This window comes from Ornithodoros turicata, chromosome 7, assembly GCF_037126465.1.
Source record: "Ornithodoros turicata isolate Travis chromosome 7, ASM3712646v1, whole genome shotgun sequence".
NCBI lineage: Eukaryota > Metazoa > Arthropoda > Arachnida > Ixodida > Argasidae > Ornithodoros > Ornithodoros turicata.
In genome coordinates this window covers 44,783,424-44,807,425 of record NC_088207.1, presented here as the reverse complement: position 1 = coordinate 44,807,425, position 24,002 = coordinate 44,783,424, and the positions used below count along the sequence as shown (strand labels likewise).

The 24,002-nt window shown below is 43.4% G+C and overlaps 4 protein-coding genes across 5 annotated transcripts in view; 1 reads left to right on the top strand and 3 right to left on the bottom strand.

Moving 5' to 3' along the window:
- The window catches only part of LOC135401234 (lysosomal-trafficking regulator-like), a 43,763-nt gene extending 36,288 nt beyond the window's left edge, over positions 1–7,475 (bottom strand). The window contains exons 1-10 of one of the 2 annotated variants that reach the window (XM_064633517.1): positions 7,271–7,475; positions 6,848–6,965; positions 6,571–6,650; positions 5,120–5,270; positions 4,831–4,912; positions 2,315–4,467; positions 2,059–2,214; positions 1,838–2,000; positions 536–708; positions 382–448 (exon numbers count right to left, since the gene is read on the bottom strand). In XM_064633517.1, coding sequence (XP_064489587.1) covers positions 382–448; positions 536–708; positions 1,838–2,000; positions 2,059–2,214; positions 2,315–4,467; positions 4,831–4,912; positions 5,120–5,270; positions 6,571–6,650; positions 6,848–6,931 — 3,109 coding nt within the window. In that variant the 5' untranslated portion in view covers positions 6,932–6,965; positions 7,271–7,475. Of the gene's footprint in view, positions 1–381; positions 449–535; positions 709–1,837; positions 2,001–2,058; positions 2,215–2,314; positions 4,468–4,830; positions 4,913–5,119; positions 5,271–6,570; positions 6,651–6,847; positions 6,966–7,040; positions 7,126–7,270 lie in introns of those variants that run through there. The other variant, XM_064633518.1, reaches the window with a different exon arrangement.
- LOC135401239 (Bardet-Biedl syndrome 1 protein-like) lies at positions 7,341–14,246 on the top strand. Its single transcript, XM_064633522.1, has 16 exons — positions 7,341–7,751; positions 8,159–8,313; positions 8,389–8,478; positions 10,075–10,199; positions 10,289–10,335; positions 10,434–10,475; positions 10,544–10,616; positions 10,700–10,831; positions 11,367–11,473; positions 12,426–12,546; positions 12,608–12,836; positions 13,251–13,406; positions 13,537–13,670; positions 13,761–13,895; positions 13,992–14,078; positions 14,135–14,246. The coding sequence occupies exons 1-16, from the start codon at positions 7,732–7,734 to the stop codon at positions 14,210–14,212; spliced, it is 1,731 nt and encodes a 576-aa protein (XP_064489592.1). The 5' UTR covers positions 7,341–7,731; the 3' UTR covers positions 14,213–14,246.
- Positions 14,247–14,670: 424 nt separating this feature from the next.
- LOC135401244 (probable NADH dehydrogenase [ubiquinone] flavoprotein 2, mitochondrial) lies at positions 14,671–15,694 on the bottom strand. The gene is made up of 2 exons (XM_064633527.1): positions 15,016–15,694; positions 14,671–14,955 (listed from the first exon to the last, which is right to left on the bottom strand). The coding sequence occupies exons 1-2, from the start codon at positions 15,571–15,573 to the stop codon at positions 14,767–14,769; spliced, it is 747 nt and encodes a 248-aa protein (XP_064489597.1). The 5' UTR covers positions 15,574–15,694; the 3' UTR covers positions 14,671–14,766.
- A 1,383-nt stretch (positions 15,695–17,077) lies between these two features.
- Positions 17,078–24,002, bottom strand: part of LOC135401237 (putative N-acetylated-alpha-linked acidic dipeptidase) — a 21,433-nt gene continuing 14,508 nt past the window's right edge. The window contains exons 14-17 of the mRNA XM_064633520.1: positions 23,829–23,994; positions 23,469–23,550; positions 23,287–23,379; positions 17,078–23,018 (exon numbers count right to left, since the gene is read on the bottom strand). Coding sequence (XP_064489590.1) covers positions 22,811–23,018; positions 23,287–23,379; positions 23,469–23,550; positions 23,829–23,994 — 549 coding nt within the window. The 3' untranslated portion in view covers positions 17,078–22,810. The remainder of the gene's footprint in view (positions 23,019–23,286; positions 23,380–23,468; positions 23,551–23,828; positions 23,995–24,002) is intronic.

Sequence of the window (24,002 nt, the reverse complement as noted above, 5' to 3'; positions counted from 1 at the left end):
GATGCATAATTGTGTGATAACGGTATGAAGCTGTGCAGGGAACAATACCATGATGCTGCCATCAGAAAACTCTGAAATGAGTAGAAAGCAAGTGTCTGTACAAGTCAATAAAACTTCCAGACTGACATGTTTTGAAGTCACCGTCACATTCACTTCCTTATACGAACAAGAGGGCGGCACGTGTTTCTAAAGCAGAATGTATTTAATGTTATGTAATGAAAAATAATATAGCAATGAACTACAGCAGTATTACATGTGCCAAGCCTATGTTCTGCAAGATGGATATTGTCAGCTGATATCACATAGTCACCAATGTTGACCACATAGGTGGGGAGTTTCGTACTGTTGCTGAGTTTACGATCCACCTATTGATCAACTTACCCTTGATGCTGGATTCCGGAAAGCTGAGTAGATGTGTGAATGCATGACACATCTTGTTTATGGCGTTCTGAAAGGAAGATTGCAAGATGCGAGCTGCTCAGGACCTACAAAATATTGGGGGTATGCTAAACGTCAGCTGACAGCTCAAACTAACCTTTCTGTAGAGGACGTCTAGCATAAGGGTATGTTGTGTGCAGAGTGCCTCTAGGCGTCTAATTACATGTAGGGCGACTTCATGGGAATCCACACCGTCATGATGCGAGTACAGCCGACACAACATGTCCAACACAAGGCCGCACATTTCTTCATAGCAGATAATGGAGGAGTCTGAGAATACACACACATATACCAGAATTATAAGCTGTGCAAGCTAGGTAGTGCTACTATGTTGATACGGACACTAAACTAAGCACAGCAACAACAATCAACGCACGGAAGACCGAAACAAAAATTGTTGCGTATTCCTGTACAAAAAATCATACTTTTCGGCAAGAAAATTGGCAGTGTGCCCAATACGCAAGCAAAGGTTGGGAGGCAAGTGTTTTCCGTGTGGATGATAAATCAGTGAGCATCAGAGTGACAAACTCTGCAAGTTGGTAAATGCCCAACATAATGACATAGTGCTAAGGAGCAGCGACAAAGAATGACTCTCCTTTGTCCCCGTTACTTAGAAGCTAGCAGTAAATGTACAGGGTTCGCCAAGATAAACTTCGGGGTTTGTAACGGAGATAAAGCAAATAGAAACAGTGTCGGGAAGCTAAAGTAGATGTTAGAGGACATATTATGCCCCAAAATGTTATGTCGATACAGCCACTTCGTCCGTTTCTATGCGGATAAATCGTGAAAATAAAAAAAACGCCGCTGCCTAGTTCCAATCGGCTATACCTGTGTTTCAGCTCCTTCCGTCAGATTGCGAAACAGTCGAACGCGGCGTTGCAGACGATATCGAAACCAGGTGAACAAGTGGAACTGAATGCAGAGGACTGCTGCGCGAAGTCGTCTGCAACGCCGCACTCGACCGTGTCGCCATCTGACGGAAGGAGCTGAAACACAGGTAGAGCCGACTGGAAATGTTAGGCAGCGGCGTTTTTTTAATTTTCATGATTTATCCGCAGCGAAACGGACCAAGTGGCAGTATTGACATAAAAATTTGGGGCATAATACGTCCTCGAACATCTACTTTAGCTTCCTGACACTGTTTCTATTTGTTTTATCTTCGTTACAAACCCCGAAGTTTATCTTGGCGAACCCTGTATCTCATTATAGTGGACATCGTGAGGCCTTGAAGTACCTTCCCATAACATAGTCTAGCGAGAAGACACAGCACTGGCCGGAGATTAGTGAAACACGGATATAAAGTGAATCTCAGTCTGGCATAGGAAGGGAAGGTTCACAACATGAGGCAGCTTTGCACTAATGGGTTCTGTATTTCCTAATACTCCCAGTGAATGGTTACCTATCTGTGTTGACGGTGCAACTCTGCTACACAGCTGGGTGTCCTCGGTACATGCCTCAAGGTCAGCTTCATAGCCAGAGTCAAGCCTGAATGAAGTCCCATCAACATCAACAGAGCTGAAACTCTGGTCTGTTTCTCTCAAATGTTGAGGTGTTCGAAGATACTGCAGAAAATACCATCGTTAAATAAGATTCTAGAATATGGCCCGGAATTTGCATTACCTCTGTGCAGGAGGATGGTGGAACCTTACTGCTTGTGCAGTAAACCAAGTTCCCAATTAACACATCCAACAGCAGACGACGATCGCGCATGCTTTTGCCAGTATAGCAATACAAGCGATTGCGCATCTCCCGCACAAGTTCAGCTCGACTGAGACACTGCAGCGAGAGAAGGAAATAAAGCGAAAACAATTTCGGGCCTCAAGTCCTATTCAGATTAGTAAAATGGAGCATAAGCACACTAGTACAACATGCTTACCTTCTCATGCGTCCAAAGCTGCACTGGACAGGTTTGTAAGTAAAGTCCAAGGAGAGCGTCTACCGTAACGAACAACACCCTGCTCGGCTCTTCGTTTTCGACTAGTTCATCCACCAAACGCATCAGCAGGAAGTAGCCTTCTCCTGAACACCTTCCAGTTGCAAGAAATCTTCGCACGACTCCATGCTTGGCCATCCTCTTGCACGACGACCACAGATCACACAAGAAAGCCAACTGGTCAGACTTTTCATTCGAGACGTCAGGCGACCGTAAGGAAAAGTTGGACGTCAAGGACTGGACGGAAATCACCTTTGAAATGGAGCAGTACCCTTTCGTCTGCTCAGCGAGGAAGTCAAAGAACATCTGGAGCACATCAAGCTCGCTGGACGGATTTTCGTCTTGCAATGTGCACCTGACTACAACTTCTAGTAACCCTATCGCTAGGTGCCTCTCTGCATCCGCTCTGCAAGTGCGCAAGAATCCAATCAGCAGATTAAGATTCTGCGACTCGCTCGCGAACAATCTGATAACTTCCGGACCTGACATCGAGAGTGCAGACAACACAAAGTTTGGGAGGGCCAGCTCTGAAAGTTCACAAAGCACTGGCTTGTCCCCAGCGCACGAGCTAAAAAATAACGGAAGAATGACCTCGGAGTACAGCAGCAGCTTAAAATCGTTGCACGCCATTCCAATGACATGAAGAAGGTGAGTCCGAACTTGCACCGCAACGCTGTCGTCTGCAGACGTAACGAGTCGATCGTAGGAGGACATTGTGATTGGAGCAGAGAGTCCAGGACTGGAACATGTTGAACACTGAGAGCCAGCATGTTGACGAGAAAGCTGCTTATAGAGACTGCCTTCAAGAAGACGAAGCACGTCGCATCTAACCTCCTCTGGAAGGTGCTCAAACTGATCAAGCAACGTTGCACAAACGTCATCAAGATTTAGACAGCAACAGAAACCACAGCGTTCCAAGGACCACACGACTGCAGCATGCGTTTCTGTCGTTTTGCCAACCTTCAAAATGGCGTGACACACAGCAGCTACGGAACAGCTTGGTACAGGATTTTTTATGCTGTGCCTGCCCACACGTCCCAGAATATCGCCATGATGATAGGACGAGACGCAGTTACGTCTTCTGTTCTCATAGAGAGTCCTTATCCTCTTCAATCCAAGTACAGTTTCGGCGAGTGCTTTAAACACGGCTGGGACGTTCGACTTCTGGCTTGCCAAAATAGCTCCAATCAAGTCTGTGGAGTCGCTTTGACACAAGGTCTGAACAGTGCCAATCAGCAACCCAATGTTGCCATTGCGAGCTGGAAAGCAACAGCAGACATCTCGCACTATCAGCAAGGCAGTCAAGATTATCTCCAATGCTAAAATGTCTCTGCGCATTTTCTTTTGCTCTTGCGCAGCATCAAGCAAACAGTAAACTAGATCGAGATCCTTCGAGGCTACGTCTCTGAGATTGTAGCTGTTCCCGAGGAGAGTAGACGCTGAAGTTAGTACAAGCCGCAGGACAGTTCTGGATACTAAGACAGTGTTCTCCGTTCCAATTACACTGTGAACCAACGGCTGCCCTTCAGAAGTCCTACATAAGGAGTTGAGAAGGTGAAGCGCTTGGGGAAGAGCTGAACTGGAAACCAAGAGCGCTGCGCAAGAGCGGTCATTCTGCATCTCAGAACCGCACACCTGACGCACAACTTCGAGAATGCACCTCATCAAGAAGAGCGGAGATGCCTTAGCATCCTGCATGTCAATTTCCTTTTCAGTTATTGGGATGTCGGATAGCAGGCAGTTGATGTTTTTGTTGTCGTCATCAGAGTGCTGTACAGCCCAAGTTTGCTGGTCTTCTCCCTCAGTAGCAGACTCTAAAGCTTCTCTCTTAGATCCAGTCCCTTTGAAAGGGAGAAGAAACGAGATGCTTCTCTTGAGAAGAGCCAAGGGAATACTGTGCTGCTTCTCATCAGAATCAGAAGATGCTGATGAGGACGACGACGACGATGAGAGGGAGGCTTGAACAGCTGGGCGCCTGATGGAATGCCGAAATTTCCGTTGCCTTGGCTCTATTTCATGGTAATTACCTGGGAACGCATGCCTTGTAGAGCCACACTGGTCTAGAGCGACAAGGTCCACCTCACATGCGAACCCATCTGCGTATAAGGAAAACACACGGGCCAATGTCAGTCCAATGTTGCCACATAAAAGCTCTGTAGAAAGATACAGTTTGCATGTTGTGTAACACAGAATTATAATAATGCGTAATGCACAACTTTCCCAGAATTGAAAATGTTGGCTATGTCAAGGAATTCTTTTATTTTTCTCTCGTGCAACTGCATAAAGGGACATCAAGGCAGCAATATGAACAAGGGCCAAACGAGTGTTAGCACATCCAAAAGGTGGTGTTCTTGCAACATTTACAGGTATATATATATATTACGGAGCACCAGAGTGCCACTAAAGATTTATCATCCAAGCACATTTCACATCCTCATCATCTGCGTTACGCTACCTACCTTGTGCTGATGTCTCCCACAGTGCAAAAAGGGATAGCATTGACACCATAACCTGGGCGAGTTCCCGAGCACACGGAAGTACCTGGAGGAAACACCCCATGTGAACATTTTTGCATTTCCCGTTTAGATGAGGGACAAGGCGACCAGTCTAGGATGCAGCAAGTTACACACACTCAATACACCGAGTTTCATCATGATACATGTTTACTCACTCACTTTTTCTTCCCAGGTTAAATCACTGCCCACTACAATCGTGCCTTCACATACAAGAGTGATTGAGAGCACAAACCTCGACACCAATCCGTATAAGGACCCATAGCAACTTCCAGCCTCTTCCATGTTGCAAATACTTGCACACAGCAGAATCACCTTCTTCACAGGCTCGGCTCACATCTGATAACAGCATGTGCGCAAGGAGGTTTCCTGCACTCACCCATTCTCTGTGAATGCATACATACTTCAGTCTGTTTCAGTTTTACCCAGTTTGACAGGAAACAGGCAAAAAAAAAAAAAAAACACTGAGGAAGGCATAGAGGTTCCAATTTTGTTAGGCCTGTGCGAATATTCGTTTTCTTTTTTTTTCCTTTTCTTTCTTTCTCCTTTTTTTTCTTTCTTTCTTTTTCTAATACCGAAGCGAATAATTCTGAATCCAATGCGTACACGAGTGGGCATAAAACCAAGTGAGCACTACTTCATATTCAGGACAGCATGAATATATCGTGTATACACACTGTATACATTGTTATATATATCTGTACACGTGCTGCATGTGTATCCGGTCTGGTTATGCGACTATTCACTTCATGTTTGCTTCGGTTATGTATCGATTCACTTTCGTTTTACAACATATATATATATATACAGGGTGTTTCAAAAAACGTGTCATTCGGACTTTACAAAAAAACGGGCAAACGGAAAAATACCGGGTGAACGGCATTTGCGTGGCAACTGAATTTGCCATCTTGCAAAAATATTTTCATTTGATTTTAATTAAAATAAATTGAATTTCTTTAATTGAACTCCAAAATTTCCCAAGTGTACCTAACGTTTTTTTTTTTTACAGAATTAGAGAGCCCGTAGCGAACTTAGTCAGATCCACCAAGAAATCCGCTCGATATTGCAAATGGAACTGCCCAAAAAAATTTCCGAAATTGAGGCTTCAAACTTTCGGGTATACCATGACAACGGCAACGTATCCACAGGCCGACGTCATGCGTGACGTTGCATGGGAGTGAAGCGCAGGTTTCGTCGTCTGCCATTACGGCACGTTTCGACAAATTCCTCGAAAACGACTTGGTTATTCTGAATGATACTTTGACGGTTGTATGTGTACAGTACTCGTAAAGATAGTTTTGGCTAAGTCTCAGAATCGCCCCTGCTGTACGAGACTATCCTTTTAAAGCTGAAACCAGCAGAACATGATAGAGGAAATAAAATTTTTCTTTGTGTGTGACATTGTGAATATAGTAATGCTGCCACTCTGAAATTACAGTGTCAAATTCATACAGCTACACACATCAAGACACATGCGCAATACTTGTTTCCATCTTTTTTTGCGACTATCTGGACCTCTGTCATCTCTCACCACACAAACTATACTTGTACACACAAAGGGTACACACGATGTCAGTAGCCTAGGGCGTGGTCAGAAGACAAGGCATAACAATTGCTGTTCCTCTCCCAGTTCATCCCGCATATCCTAACACACTCAGTCTGATCATTCGTCAAACATGCACTCACGTCAAGCGGTTTGAGTATGGCACATCTCTGTACTGGGTGATCAGCTTAGCCAGGAAAACATCCAGAAGCTTTTCCTGCAACTAAACAATCATATTAAACGGTGCTCGAAGGGGCAAGGGAATGTCTGCAATCGAAAGATAATGGTAAGATGTAACACCTGTTCACCTGGTACTCAGAAAAAATTGGTGTACTAATGAACTTGATTATGATGTGCACAGTATTTTACTGTACTGCAAGTACATGCGCACTGTATTTTAGTATGTATACGTTGTCTTACCTGTTTCCTATTACTAGGCACAGAGTTGAGCGTGTGCCACAGCTGCTTCAGTTCACGACTGATTTTGCGCTTGGAATCGTCCATGACATTGAAAAACAAAGTAGTCTGGCATGCTACCCTAGATGAAGGAAGCACAGTATAGAATTACATATGCTGCATAAAAAAGCATCGATCAGCCCGTTATTTGACAGACCTTGTTTACCTCGGCGCAAGTGAACCGCTCTATGAATACGCTCATCACATTTCTAATTATAGACTATAATATTTAAACACGACTAGATGAGATCACGTTTACGTATTGTACAAAGTCACATTTGTCGTGGCTTCTACCAGACGCTTCTCGGTGACGGTGGTTGCACGTCGGAATTCAAAATCAAAACTACTTTGTGGGGGAGGAGAAGTGCGCAAACAAAACAAACTCACAATCTTCAAGTTGTCCTAGGCGCACTGACAGCCTTGTGTGCAGAACAAACATCCTTCTACGGTAGCTTATCGGCAGCCTAATACCACAAAGTTGTGGCTCATTCACGATAGCAGTAGGTTTCACGGGTTTAAGCGCATGACCAGCTGAAGTGCGCGGGTACCTTATCGCACGCCATTTTGTTGTTTGCCGGAGTGCTCGGCGGCGACAGCGGCGACCCAAGGCTGCCAAGGGCGACCTGCGACCCTGCGATGAGAACTTTTCACCTGCCTAAGTTTGGGCGCGAATTTAGAAGTGAAAGCAGTGAAAACGAGCTTATCTTTTGCATCTTTTTATGGTTCAGTTACTATCTCACACGTACGAACGCGTTGCCTAGTTACCGATTTGTTTGAGTTTTGGTTTCGCATGCCGTGCTCGGAAAGTGCGTAGACGAATGTTCAAAAACTGACCAGCGGTCCCAGTGATGACACAGATTTCTGAAAGGTGATGTCCAATCATGTGCAACAAATATAGTCGATCAGTATATACGCGTAGTACCTGCTCGTTTCTGTCTTGCAGGGTTTTGCCAGTAGGTAATCCATAATTTGCCAGTAGGTCTGGATAATTTTACGTCACTTTTACTAAGCTTGCAAGTAAAATGGAGTTAAATGGGCCACGAGGACATTCACAAACAGGGTTTCGTGACTGATGATTCATACCTCGGGTTTGAGGAGGATCATTTTTATTTTACAATACACATTCGATATGGTACACAGCAAATATTTTCTGTACCGGAACATGAAAGTCAGTTTATGATTATGTTTAAAACAGAAAAGCACAAAAGCTATGTCAGAGAATGCACAGTGCTGGGACGATGATGTATATTGCTCTCTCATATCTCCACTTTGCAGCCACTGGCTTCCAGCCCACCACGATAGTTATGCAACGTTATACACTTTTTCATCATGTATCTGTACTGCTGACTTGTACGGTGATGGAGATTACAGACTGCTTGTTGCAGACTTGGGAACTACAACACATGGCATGAAATTAAAAGTATTTAAAGGTAGGGTTTCATGACTTTTTTTTTTTTTTTTTTGCGTTTCTCAAAATATACCAAACTGCATTTACATATGTGCAGGACCGAGTCTTCAATCTGAACACACACTGGTGGACCTTCCAACTGCTGTCGTCGCTTTCCACATGGACACGTGCGGACCAAAGGCACCGGGTTGGTAATGTTAGTATTAAAATGCATTCACATAAAAGATGTTTCTTCGTGGGAGCATACGTTGGCACAATTTTCTGTGAGGTCAGCGTGACACTCAATATACCCCTTCCACAAGCAGCCCCACCATACTGGCAGGCAAATCACTTCGTATAGCGTCACCACAGACAAAATGCCAAAGAAAAATAATAAGTATCCGACATAAACACAAACACGTTTATAAATGCAGCAGCTTTATAGGGCCATCTTGCAATCCTGATCTTTGGGCACCCACACGCTCGTTTCAGTGCCACTGTAACTTCCTTTCTTCTCTCTCCATAACTGTTATGGACGGACCTACATGGCTGTCGACGCTGATGGGCCTTATAAAGCTATCGCTCGTGGGCTCGTACGTTCGTGGGGGAAAGAACAGCCTAAGCAGTAATAAATAAGTATAATAAGTCGACCCCGTTTATAACGATATTGATGGGAACGCGAAATCCGGTCGTTATATCAGTTATCGTTATATACGAGCTTTCGCGAAATCGTCGGTTGGGATCACGTCAATGAAGTAGAACGGCACAAGCAGAACGCCGATACCACGTGAGGCTCCGCACCATTTGAGATCGACCACTGCGGACCGTTTTTGGCCCTTTGTGCTGCCCACATGGCGGGTTTCTTTTGGCGCGTGTCGAGGATGGTTCGCTGGAGAGCCGCTAGGACGCCAGGATACGACGCGCATGTCAAAAAGGTCCGTTCGTCGAGGCGTGCTTTGGTGGAGGACACGCTACCGTCTGCCAACTCACATTTGTGAAAGCCACGGTACTTCGCAGCGAGATTTTGCACCTTGCCAGTACAAAATCCGTCGAGCCTTTCCTCATCAAAACGCGTCCCGGAACCGCAGACGCCACCGTAGCACTGCACCAGCCACCAGCAGTGCCAGTAGCACCGTAGCACTAGCACCTAGCAGCAAGTCAGAAGAAAATTTGAGGGCGAGAGAACGCCTGCGGAGGGAGCAACCTCCTCTACTTCTCGCGAGCCCCTTCGAAGTCGCGCGCCTTGCAACGCGCGCACCCGTCAGTTATGCTCGGATAAACGCGCCGCATTCTCGCTTCAATGCTCGCATAAATGCCACCTTAATTTTTTTTTTTTTTTCAGTGAGAAAAATACAATTTTGCTTTTCCATTTTCACGCGTTTCACCGGAAGAATTCTGGTCGCTTTATGCGAGCAAACGCGTTCACGGCAATCGTTATATCGGTGTCTTCGTTACAAGTACAATAGTTCACCATACACGTACTTCAACGGGTGAGAGCTGACGGGAACCCGCAATTTGATCGTAATATCGGATATATCGTTGTATCAAAGATCGTAATAAACGGACCCGACTTAGTAATAAATAAATATTACATAAACAATGAGAGCTTGTCGACAACGGGCGTGCAATCGCAGATACGACCATATCATGATGACAACGTGCCATGTCAGTGGAAAACACACTAGAAAACGAAATACTGTCCACAATGAAAGTTGGTACATACTGTGAGACAATGTTTTGTAATTGTGTGCAGTGGTCGTAGGTTGCGTCCTCGTTGTTATAAACGACTGCAGTTGTATTACAGCTGTAGCAGTGGCATCGGGACCATGTATATACGTCTACAAGAACATGAGACCATTCTACAAATTCACATTGCCAACCCTACCTGTTCATAATGCAGAGTTGGAAGCCTGGGCACAAGTCAAGCAGGTTGGGGGGTCTTTTGTCACAGATATTAGCATGCTGAATGCCATTTTCCATATAGCTGTGTTTTTTCTACACTCTGTTTGTGGCTTCAGGGCAATGTTGATGTCCTAGCACTCAGGGAAGCTTTAGAGGCAATCAGGTAAGAATTACCTCAGGTAATCTATACAGTGTGTAATCTGTACATCTGTAATCTGCACAGTGTGTAATCTATATAGTGTTTCTTGTCACATATCCCAGGTCTGAAACAGGCCTATCCAATTTAACTGCCCGATCACAAAGGTATGCATGATTGGTGAGACATGCTCAATACAAACGGTGCTTCTTATTTTCTCATTACTTTCATACAGATACCTCATGCTGGATGAAGATGAACTGGAATGCTTTATTGCTCTACATAGAGAGTTACCACTCAAAAAACAGGTATGCTGTTCGTGTACTTTTCTCTCTAACTTTTCTGTCTTGTTTGTCAACTGCTAAGGATTTAAAAATGACACGTCACGCAGACTGTAGTGACCACTCTGAGCACACTAAAGAAATCCATGTCCGAAGAGGATGCGCTCAGCTGCCTTGTACTAGGAACAGAAAACATGAACATATACGTGTTGGAGCCGGATGCTTTCACCATTTTGGCCGCTGTGAGTAGTCAGCTTACTTGATGCATTGTGCTACCCTAAGCTCTGCCAAGGTAGAACCATTTTAGAACAATGTGTTCAAACTTGTCAGAAGAATCAACTGGATTTTGTAGCAGTAGTACCCAAAGCAGACACATCATATGAAAACAGATCTTCCCCAGCTGTACCTTTCAATGGCTGAAGCTCATCAGGTCGATTTGGGCAATACAACTACCGAACTAAACCGAATTTCATAACCTGAAAAATTATAATCTAAACATTTCATGACATTCTAATCATGACATTCATGTTAGTTATATCAGGGTGCGTAGAAGAGCAATGTGCAAGTATCCGGCGATACAGATTCACAACAGAAAGAAGACAGTTGGGAGTATCTAAATTTTAATGAGACGAGACTTTCGTGCAGAAGGCAGCACTTCTTCAGCTGAAGAAGTGCAGCGTTCTGCACGAAAGTCTCATTAAAATTTAGATGCTCTCAACCGTCTTCTTTCTGTGAGGATTAATTTATGTGTAATCCTTTGCCTATTGTGTCACTTAGATGACAGTTCCAAGTGTACCCAGTTTCATGGATGTTGCTGGCCTTTTCGATGTGGAGTTTCACATTGTGACTGCTTGCAGAGATAGCTGTATTTATCTAATCAAAAGGTGAGTGAGTGCATTCTAGTGTACTACTAAACGTACCAGTACCAACAGGCCCAGTCGGACATTTTAAGTTTTTAAGTTCTAGCGTAGCAAACTAACACAAATTTAGGCGTTACAAAAGAAATTTATGAAAGCTGATGCCGCAGTGTTTGGTCTCGCACAGTGCAACATTTGCACTAAGCCCCAACAAACCGTTCAATAAACTATAGACTTTGCCCACTGAGTCTGCAAGTATGATCACATATTTAGTATCCACAGACAGCTTTAGATGCAATTGAGGGAGGGCCAAGCCTCTAACACACTGCACCGCAACAGGAGCATGGAGTGGCTTTAGACTGCTGACGTTTGAGACGAGCGTGCAGCCATCGTGATTGCATCGCACTCTCACTAACAAGGTGGAAGAAACGCTGAATCCTTGGTCCGAATATGCACCATTGTGAAGTAAACATAGATATCATTTATGGTGACTAGTACCATGAAGCTGAAAACAGCATTTTTTAATTATGTTTCGGGAAACTAATGCATTGTGTGCACACTCTCAGAGGAGATAATAATGCGCTCATCACTTTGGTGGCCGGATTCTTACAACACTCGATCAGCGGTGGGCGTTTGTCCTCACGAGCCTCGCCCTCACCTCAATTTTCTGGGATAAAAATTTGCCTCACCTAAAAAAAAAATTGAAATTTTTCCTCACCTTACCTCAAAAATTTTTCCTCACCTCACCTCAATTTTTTTTTGAAAATTTTCCTCACCTCACCTCGAAAAATTGAAAATTTTCCTCACCTCAAAATGTTTCTTGAAAATTTTCCTCACCTCACCTCAAACATCACCAGAAAATTTGGCCCTCAACTCACCTCAAATATCGTGAGGTGAGGAAACCCTCACCCTCGCACGCCCTCGTGAGGGTGCCCACCTCTGCACTCGATTGAACATCATTATGTATAACCCCTGACAGAGGCCAGAAAGCAGGAAAGCTCTGCGTCGAACTTGGATGCCATGCCGTTGATCTTCGTGACCTTGGAGGCAATATTGTTGTTGCCTGTATGGATGACACCCTGAGGTGTTACTCACTCAAGGTGGGAGACAAACGAACTCACCACGGCATCAAACAAAAATGCGTCCCATTTCAAATTTTAGGGCAAGTGTCTCTGGAAAGTGGTCCTGCAGGGACAGGTGGTAGCAATGGATGCCTTTGCCATCCGTCATTTAGGGCTATCTCTCGTGGCTGTCACTTTGTCAACATGCGATGTTCAAATGTACCATGACAGTACTCTCATAGACACCATCAAGACTGACGATGTGATAGGAGCCATTAAGTTCGGACGTTTTGGTCGCGAGGAGAACGCACTCGTCATGATTGGTAGAGGTAGGTCAGAGTGCCGTCTACATGCATCATAACATTTTGTGCATGAAACGCATTATTCACTTATGTCATTTGTGGCTGACAATTAAGAAATTTCATGCAACGTTTTGGCATTACGGTCTGGTGGAGGGTTGAATTAATTAAATCAATGCAATCAGTTCAGTTTTAATTAACATTTATCTAAGTTAATTAATTAAAAAGTCAGCAAAGAAAAACTGGTAACTAGCATAGCTAAATTATATCATTAGCATTTGCTATTATTTAGCTAAATAGCTAAATTAACTTAAATTCGCCATTCAAAGAAAAACTGTCTTTTAAGTAGTACTATATATATCAAACCCAATTTTTTTTTTTTTTTTGCATAGTACTAGCTGAAAAGATTGTCACTGATAGCACTTGTTGATGAATTTTATGCAGGCGGAGGACTCAGTATAAAGATACTAAAGCGAAATGCTCGGCTTAAGGCAAGTGAAGGTGCCTCCGCAACAGCCCAGCAAGTAGCTAAGTGGAGCATACCAAAGAAAACAAAGCTCTTTGTTGACCAGACCATGCGTGAACGTCAGCAGTTTGTGTGTAAGTGCACTGAACGTTTGTGTGATACCTCAATAACCTTCAACACCATTGTGTTTTCATTGTCACAAACAAGCCAAAAAAATGTGGATATGTACGGTTTTCAATTTGCCACACTGTTTCTCGTTCCTAGCTATTCACCACACATTCCAGCAGGACCTGCAACGCCTACGCCTTATTGCGGCTCGGAGCTTTGTGCAGGCGCTCGGTTCCAGCGCACAGCCAATATCGTCCAGCAGCATAGACAGAATCAAGCTTTCGGCACAGGTTATATTCAGGAGCCAAACACCTAGTGCAGCAGAACAATGTTGAGGCTGATGCAGCACCAGGGTTATTTTAATAAACTTCTCCCCGTAGGTGCAAGGCTTGGGACCCACTTTCATGCTGCGCATTCAGATTCAGAACACATCATCTAAGGAAACCTCGAAAAATCTTTTTCTGGTGCTCAACTGTAACTCCAAAATTTATTCGGTTCAGCGGTCTTATATCCAGGTAAGGAAATCCTAGAAGGCGATTAAATCCAACAGGGGGACACTGCACAAATGGAAGAGAAACGGGGCCTGAACATTTCACATACCACATGTGCAGGTTCCCTTCTTGGTACCCGGCCTCATGTACGAATTCGATACACAAGTTAGATGTGTGAGTGAAAGCAACATCGCAGATATAATCAAGGTATGTCATGTCTTGAAATGGATACACTTTTTTTCACATATATTCCCCCTTTTCAGGTCTTTGTTGCTCACGTGGGAAACCCCGTTCCTATCGTTACCGCACTGGTACAGATGCCAATGGTTGACGTGATATAAAAAAATGTGACAATAAAATATACTTGAGCAGCCAGAGCAGCTTTGCACACATGTGCAGCAGTTTTTCACATTGTCATGTGTTGTTTTCAATGGGTCATCTTGGTCCTCATGCTGTAGAACAGGGGTGATTATCCCTGCCCATCACAGATAAGGAATAAACGTGGCTAACTCAGATTTAAAATGAAGAATACGTAACCTTGAGTGGAGCATCAGCGTCACCAGTGCAACATCCAATAGTAATGCACATCGTCAAAAAGTGCATCAGTATCTGACCTTAGCGTTCTGCATGTTACAGTGAAGGCACTTCATCCATACCAATAAGGCCAGGCAGCGTGGTCATGGTCATGCTGTATGGGACTGTCCCTTTAGTTCTCTTATGTCAGACAACACGAAATGGTGACGACACTCCAGTGGGTTCTGTCCTGGTGCCTCAGCTTCAATAAATAAAGTATAGGTGCCTCATTTTCTTTTCTGTTTTATTTCTAAACATCTAAAGATGCTGGCAGTAGCCTCCCCCATTCTCTCCTATACATTTCTTGAGGAACATACTCAACTCAGAGGTCAGGACGCACCTTGAACCCTGGGCCCCTAGGCGGGGTATCAAGGCATGTAAGCCCACTGAGTGGCTCAGATGCAAGCCTGCCATTTCTTGGACCCGGCGTTGGACGTTCACCACGTTTGCACGCGTCCAGGATCTCGTGGACATCCTTCTCTGTCAAATCTTCGTAGTAGTCATCGTTAACCTAACAGAGAAGGAATAGAGGGCATTACGTTATGCAATCTTAAATCCATCAAAAGCCCACCTGAATCATAGGTGCGTTGACACAAGCACCCAAGCATTCGACGACACTCAGAGTAAATAATCCGTCAGGAGTCGTTTGACCATCATGAATACCGAGCTTTTTCTCTATGACACGCTGGATGTCTTCTGCACCTCGAAGCATGCAAGGTGTTGTCGTGCAGACTTGCACATGGTACTTCCCCATGGGCGAACGGTTGAACATGGTGTAGAACGTGGCCACTTCATAGACGCGCATGCGAGGCATCTTCAGGTAATCTGCTACATAATGCATTGCTGAAATAGGCAACCAGCCGTGTTGCCTCTGGGCTAGGTCCAAGAGCGGAATCACCGCAGCGCTTTGATGTCCATCGGGATAGATGCTGACAAGAGATTTAGCTCTCTTCAAATTTTCAGGAGTAAACTCAAACTTGATATTTGGATTGTTCTTCTCGTCATCTCGATGAACGAAAAGTTTGTCGCTCGCTGATCGCGATGTTGTCGACACACAACGGCTTCCACATTTCCAAATTCCAACCAGCTTAGAAACAGGTGACCGGAGGCTACACATTGCCGCACTCATCTATTTTTGAAGTAGCCTTCTTGATTTATGAAGATTACAAGGAACTTCGTCCCCAGGGAAGTCCCTCAACGCCAAGAAGAGCACGTAAAGTCATCCGTATGGGATTGGATTGGACTGACTTTTACACTTCCTACGTATAGGTAGTATGGAACACTTCCGGTTAAAGAGAGGGCCGCTTCCACCGTTTCCGTCTAAAAGGCGCTCCGTGCTCCGTTGCCATCCGAGCGCTTCCGAAAGCCGCTCTCAAACCTCCAGAGTCCCTAGAGTGCCGGAGAGGTTAGCCCAGCCAGCAGGGACAAAAGCAGTAAAAAGAAAAATAAGTGGACTACAAGTGATCCGCGGACACGACCTACTAGATACTTAGTAGGTCGTGAGCGCGGATCACTTGTAGTCCACTTATTTTTCCCCGCCCGTTTTAATCCAAGTGCGATCCAAATTAATTCGCGTGCCATCCGAAATAATCCAGGTGCCAACCAAATTACGCCTGTTTTTGAGTACTCCAAATGTAATTTATACCTGATTATTGAACCTAGGTAGATCCTGTCGAGATCAGAAAATGTGTTGTTGACGATTCAAACACATGTACTAAAAAAGAAGGAAAAAAAAGTCTAATCGAGGCTGGATACTGCACGGATTCGCGATAAACATTCAACTAGTGACAATCCATGGTAAGAGCTGGCTAGTTTTCTTATAACGGATCTGGCTGACAACGGGCGAAATGCTGTTGAGGTCGATGTGATTGCGTTGAACAAGGAAGTCAGAGCTTCTGGTTACTGATAAGCATGGCAATTATTCTTAGTCATTATTCTACTCATGATTTTTCTCCGATGCCACTGTAATACGAACCTCTGAACACCCGCACAGTCTGCAGTAATAGATCCAGACAAATGTGGATCCAATTCCCCCTGAAGTTGGCCCAGGATACATACTAACCCCCCCCCATCCGAACTCCTTCCTGCTGTCCTCTCTCCATCTGTCAATGTCTGTACACCATGGCCACAGTTGCTTCGTTGTGCTAACATGGAATAACAAAAAATAATCTTGAGCAGAATACAGTTAATAACTTTTTCTTATTTCATTGGAATTACCATGTGTCAGTGTTGGGTGGTTTGAGCTGTGTGAGAGTTCAGTTATATACATCTATAGCGAAGTTTGTCGAACACTAAAGCTAAGCTAATGGTCTGTAAACAAAACCAACAACATTTACTTGGTTATTTGACATAGAACAAACTTTATTCAAATACTGAATATTAAATGCAAGCCACTGAAGAGGGTTTTATACTGCTCTTTGCTCTTGACTGATGACTAATGCTTATTATTGGTGCTATCCTATTTCTATAAACTGAGGTACAACACTGGTGATGACCACAATTTGTCTGAATGTGATAATAGCGGTCATTTCTTTTTACTGTGCGGGTTCAACTTGCAGATTCCTCTCTGTATACTTCCATGAGGTACGAAAATAACATGTACTCCTAAAGGCAGAATAAGTAAAAGGCAGACATAAGAAGTGCAAAATTTTAATGCCAACAGAACCTTCAAAGAGCTCTGACTGAGCAATACAAATGATAAACTTCTACAATGTGTTACAAAGAGGCACATAAAAAATAGGTTATTTTAAAAATGATGAAGAGAGTGCTGAGCACCTATATGACAGGCTGTGAAAATGGAATGTATGTGATGTGTCATTATATAACCTCGCAATTCACGATATTGCTAGGGCGTGGAATGCTGCCTAAGCTCGAGTATTACTGAAATAAGACGTACATTTAAGTTAAAAATGGTAAAAACAACAGGGGTACCCAAACGCTGTTCAAAAAGAAACAAAAGGCACTGCTATGTGCTGTGCACATACTCAGAATATGGACAAAAGCATGTGTGCAAAACTAGTGCCGTAAATGGCAGGTTTCATATCGAAGGAGATTAAAACAAATAAAGCAGCTGCAATCCTACAAACATCACAGTGTGCTTTGGTTACACATGTAAGATTATGCTTTTACCAAATAGCTTTGTCTCACTTGGACACTGACACAACAACACAACTTACAAGAACAGAGAACAACAATATGCTGGTTCTAACAATTGGACGGTACATAGCATATGCCCATTAGTTCCCTTGCAGGAATGTGTATAAAACTGTGATGCAGATCAGGAGACACCCCTCTACACAATTCACCGGACTACAAGCTTTTCTTACTGAGGCACGTCACAAGCATCTAGGCTATTAAATACGGGGTGACAAATGTACTAGGTAACCATGGCAAAATCATGTGGTGAATGTTAATGATAACAAGTTTAGTAAAGGGTGTGCAGCATAGAAACACCGCATACCAATATTAGTTATATTAGTCATCACACTACAATCAGAGATCGTACCACATTAATTATTAACACGTTAGCACATGTATGTATGTATGTATGCAAGACTGTATCAGGAAAATTAACTTGTGTGTGCTGTTATCTTCGATACGGGAGACTCACGGAAACCCCAAGCAGGTGGCAGTCTTTAAATGCTACCGTTTCGATGCTGATAGCATTTTTCTGCAACTAGGCACTTTTCTGGCATGTCTAACACACCTGCAGACACTATTGCAGACACGAGTTCGACATAATCGGTTCCCAAGTGCAGGATTCGACGAGAAACTCTGCACTTAAGTGACCCTTAAAGAGCAGAAGCATCAACTGACCTCTTTCCTAACTGCTTATGTGCATGCACAAGGCTCTCATGACCTTGGAAGTCCTCTCCGTACTCAACAGATGGTGCTCTATGCAGGTCTATGTTCTATGTAATCCTAGCTGGACACAACAATCAGCGAGAAGTCAGAACTTGCTGGCTACACACGTGAGTTTGCTTTGGTGAGTGAGAAGCGTACATACTTTGCGAAGAGCCCCCAGGTTGTGACCAGATTAGAAAAGAGGTCCACTGCCACATGACACAATAGCTGGCATTAAGATACTCTCAGGCACATTTGACGATCCTCAACTCATTTTATGCGGGAAGCACAGAAAAGAGGGAAATTCATTCATTCAAGAAAAGCACTCCATGGAAACAGACTTACTGTGCCCAGCTTGTGTGAACATGTGCCAACACGTGTGTGTGTGTGTGTGTGGCAAGGACCACATAGCAGTGCATTCCAGTAAAACATGTGCAGGCTTCTAACAGCAGCTATAAATGCAAGCCCAAGGAAGCACATGCGTACCTTCCCAACACATGCAATAACGAATGTTGGAATGTACACCTAGCTCTCAGGGGCATACCTGAGAGGGTTGGAGGAGGATCTCGATCGCACCAATTTTTCTCACCTTTTTTGCCAACATTTCAAGTTTCTACTATACAAATAAAAATGCTCAATATTCCTGGCCTCATATTATCATCACAGCTCGGACCTTCCTTGTTGTCTCGCTTCACATTTTGTGCAATAACTGCACTGCATTGCGTTGTGATATTAAACGGTGTTGATAAATGCACCGATTAGAGGAATTGCATTCCCTGCATGATGGTCAACACTGTTTTGGGGGAGTTCGTAGATGCCATATATAAAAGATAAGCTGATTTTCTATACAATAACATAAGAACTAACAGTATTTGTGGATATCACACTTCATAGACACTTTTTGTCCACAAACAGGCTTTTCACTTTTTGACACTGAAAAAGTGGTTTTGTTGTAGCATAGGCTTAATTTCCTCAAATGAAGGATGGCTCAGGGGAACAGCCTCAACTAAAATTTTAAAATATGCCCTTTCAAGCTTTGTTATTTTTATGTAAGATGTGCACTGTATGTGATGTATGTGACAAGCAGGAAACATGTCTAAAAATATGTATCTATCCTTCTCTTTAGAGGAGATCATTTCAAAAATTTTGTTACATCTAATGCAAGCAAGCCAACATTCTGTAATGTGTGGATCTGCAGGAAAATGATGGCTGAATCGAAATGTATAACATCAACCCTGTGCTATACGCATTTCAGTATCGCACATCCACCCTGAGGATGCACCTTCCTTCAGCACCTCATTCAGTTTCACCAGATATTCAGCTTTCAACTTTACCTAGCTGCCTCGAGTACACCTCAAGCTTATCATACACTATTTTGCTCTGGAAATCTTGTAAGTTTAGTCACTTAGTCATTACATTTGTAAGCTCAAAGCCAAGTCAGGAATGAAACCCCCTTGTGCTGCATTACACCCTAAAATTCAAAAATTTGCTATTTCCTGCAAAAAAATTAAAAACCGAAACATAAATAGGTTTTTGTTTTATTTATCTATATATCCCATATTTGCTCCCATTAGAAGAAATGCTTGTGAATACCTGCAGGGCATCAGCCACCTCAAAGGCACAATCACCTGGTATGCTTCTAAAGCAATATCACATGCTGAGACACTCAAGTTTTCGTTCTAATGTGTATCTACACCTTGTAACTGTGTTAGTGCTTAGCACAAATAACCTGAACAAAATATGATGGTTGGTTTCAAGCCTTCTTCATCGATGTGCTGCACACCGTTCATAACTTTCTTGCATATAGCTCTGAGGGACCAGCCTGTCACAGCAATGAACATTTTTTCCCTTCTCTCTCTCCGAGATATTGAATCCATTTTATGCGAAGTTATTTATATAAAATTATTATTCCCCTTCAACTCTATTCTGATCTGAAAATTCACTATAGCCCAGCTACTATAGCCAAATAGGTCTAAGGTACTACTAAACACAATTCTGCATGTAGTTCTAGACATGTTCTATGTATGCAAGTATCTTTTGCACAGGTGCTTATAAATTATTTTGCGTTACTATTCCATATTGCTTTGATATCCAAAGGCTATTCTTATTTCTGTACGCACAGTGCAGAGTGTTTATAGCCAACGTCAAGAGCATCAAAGACATGATACCAATACCAAAGAAGACGCATTACGTTAACAAATATGAGCGTAATACACTGCAAAGGAATGTTTATTATTAAATGTATCAGGGGACTCTGCCATTGAGCAATATGGCAACGAGCATAGCAAATGAGCCAAGAAAAGCAGCCAGAAGTTGCTGAACTCCTACTGATGTAGCAAATGTTTTAACTTTCTGGCTGGTTGTAACGTAGTCCAATAAATGAGATGATGATGGAATTGCTCAAATTATGGAATGTGGAAAGCATTCCATTTCCACGCTTAGCAGCCTCTGCGGATGGGGAAAGTTGAGGAACTAAAAGGAGATTCTTGTTTCATGCGAACTGGCCCTCCTCACGATTATTAAGTAGACAGAGCCCCAAAATAACAATTTGTTTGAATACAAATGTTTTTTGGTATATGTGTCCCTAAAACAATCAAACAGCAAGAAGGAAAGTAGCAACACTAGGCAACCCTCTGTGCTACTAGTCGTAGACATCAGGGAAGTGTTCTCTTGGGCTATATTCTAAGGAGTGCTAATGGCTTTTGCAATGTCTTAATGCTAGCTATGTCCTTCAAGACACTTTAGCCAGACAGTGCCATAAAAAGGTGAATATGTCTGAAGTTCCAGAACTGCACTGTGCACAATACAGTGTTCTCTAGGGTCTGAGGTTTTCAGGTTTTACCCAGTTCTCCCGCGAATTTATCCCCCCCAGATCCCACATTTATGATTCAGGTTAACCACCCTCTTCTCGCCGAATTGGAGGGGCTTTTTGTCGCGCGCCCCCGGAACCACAACACACGACAGTGGTAGTGGGAGAGAGGGAAGGTCCATCGAGGAAAGGAGGAGACACTGCAGCCGAGAGTGTAAAGCGTCACATGGTGGTGCGTGTGGCTTCCGGCCGTTCCACATGCCGCATTCTGTCGTGCCCGCTCATGCGTTCGCTGAATAAGTTCACTAGTGAGCTTGTCCTGCGGTGTAATAATTAGAGCCTGAAGTTTTAGGGTTTTACCCGATTCTTCCCCGAATTTGCACCCCGAATTGAAGGTTGCCTCTTTAGGGTGAAACCCGATTTTTACCAGGAAAATTGCCCTCTCTGGGATGTCTGTAGGAATGCACCAACTTACTTGTTTGGCAGAAAAATGCAGTTACATCACCGTTTGTACCAAACCGCTACAGTTAGTCTGAATAACTGAGCCCGATTTCTCCCCGATTTTAGCGTAATGAAAGTTTTTTCACCCGAATTCGCATGAATTTAGTGCACGTTTATTTACCCGATTTTTACCCCCCGAATTTAGAAAAAAATGTTTCCCAAAAACTTCAGGCTCTAGTAATAATGGGTCATAGCAAGAAAACTGCTGGAGACTCGAGTTTTCAGACGTACTGTCCCGCGGCCAAAACAATGCCCAGCGGCAAGCAACTTTGTGACAGGCACCTCGAGGGGTGTTCAACAAGGAAACGATAGTTCAGAAAAGGAACGTATCGGGAGCAAAAGTTGAGCACAATTGCCGATGAATCACCGAACACAACAGATCCGATGTTCACTTTTCCTACTTCGGTGCGGAAACGAAAGCAAAATCAGTGCAAAGATGAGTGCAATGCTTTTTGAAATCAAGTGTTTAGATTGAACTAGTGTTTGCAGGTTTGAATTATCAGGGTCCTTTGAACACCCTCCTTATTTTGTAGCAGACAGTGTTATATTACTACTTAGCTTGGAAGCAGTTTTCTTATTAGATTTGTAATATGTGTCACAAGACTAATAAACACGGTTTTTACCGGTATCACATCATTCCAGAAATTTCACACTCAAATTCACCTGAATTGCCAGCTGCTGTTTTCTCACCCGATTTTTACGCCCCAAATTTTCTAAAAAAATATTTCCCGAAAACCTCAGACCCTGTCTACGTATAATATGTGATTAAATTCGATTCAATAGAGATGTGGCCATTAGCACAAATAAAAAATAAACAAAAGAGAAAAAATTACTGTTTCCTGTTTTTTGGCTCTGCTGAGCTTGTTACTATAAACAGTCTACACTGTACTTGTTTACAATAAATTTCGGTATAGTTGCACAGGAACAGTAAGGTTTACGCGTAGCATACCAAAACACTGGTATGCTAACCTCTACGCACACTCTACACGTAGATGTACCATCCCGCGATGGGATATAGGAAACAAGCACAGACACCTAGCTTGCCACACTAGTGGCAAATAGCAGTTTTGGCACTGTGCCATAATCGTGCACGCAGAGTATTCACCTTATCCCCACCTTCTCTGCGTCACAACCCACCATCATACACTTCAACTAATCATTTCCCTCTTTCTGCATGCGTGTGTAGAGATGTATGGCTTTCAACCCCGACTAATCAGGACGGTATCACATCTGCCAAGGAATCAGCTGCTTGCTGTATCGTTTCAACCAGCACCAGGTAGTGCTGTTGCAGCACTTGTATGTGCAAATGTGGAGCGTCTGGACGCCCTACCTTCTGAAGCAGCAACATGAATTCGTCCATGATGCCCGGGAACATTTCGTCAAGGTACGATGGTGACTCGCTTGGAGAGAGCACAATGTGCCTGAACAAAAATGAAAGCATTCTAGAATAGGCTGTACAGCTCCAGAAGTTCATGCCGCCTGGCCAGCTTGAAGGTACAGGAGTGCATTTGACCAGACAAATTCTCCAGATTTAGAAAACCATTAACTTAAAGCTAAAATTGCAGGACAGCCCTCTCATGAAGTCTAAAAAATATATTACGACCATATGCTACATTAATTGTCCATTAAATAAGGGTTTGTGGGTAATTAGGAAAAAAATTGCAAGAAATAATAACAATTCAAACTTACTTCTTAAAGCTATTACGAGGCAAGCCCACAGGGTCTAAAAAGGCTCGCTCGAGTAGAAGCAACTGATCGTTGACCCTCCGAATTGCCATTGGACTGAGAAAGAGAGGTACGTAAGTACTGCGCACTTCACACAATCAAGGACAGGAACAATCAAGAATAGCAAAGACAATGCCGGAACTTACTCAGATGTGTCCATGTCACTTTGGCGTTGATGAAAAGCAAAGGCTGCAGCTGAGAAGTTTTGAATAGCTCCGTCCAGAACACCTAGAGTGTTTGCAAGGACAAGGCAATGTACACATCGACAGTTACCAAAGTTCAGGTAAATATCTAGCTACTAGAGTAGACTGGGATTGTTCACAGCCAACCCCATGTGACTTGTAGAATGGATGGCTAGTATACACAAGTAACACATGCATACATGTACTGTACTGTAATACATGTACTGAATCTTCTATAATTTTCATACTATACAATTCAACCAGTTCTATGGGCTGCACAATAAGTGCAGTAAAAAAAAGAAAAAAGAAAAAAAGGCAACGTACTCAAATCAATGCCATGTCCTTGAGTGATACTCTCCATGTGGATGTGGAGACTAAAGTAGAGGTCTTTCAGCAGTTGAGCATAGTCCAGCAGATTGAAGGGAAGGAACATTGAGTCTGCCAAGTCTCTGAGCAGCTCCCCTGCCACTTGAGTGACTGCTCGATGGATCTTCAATG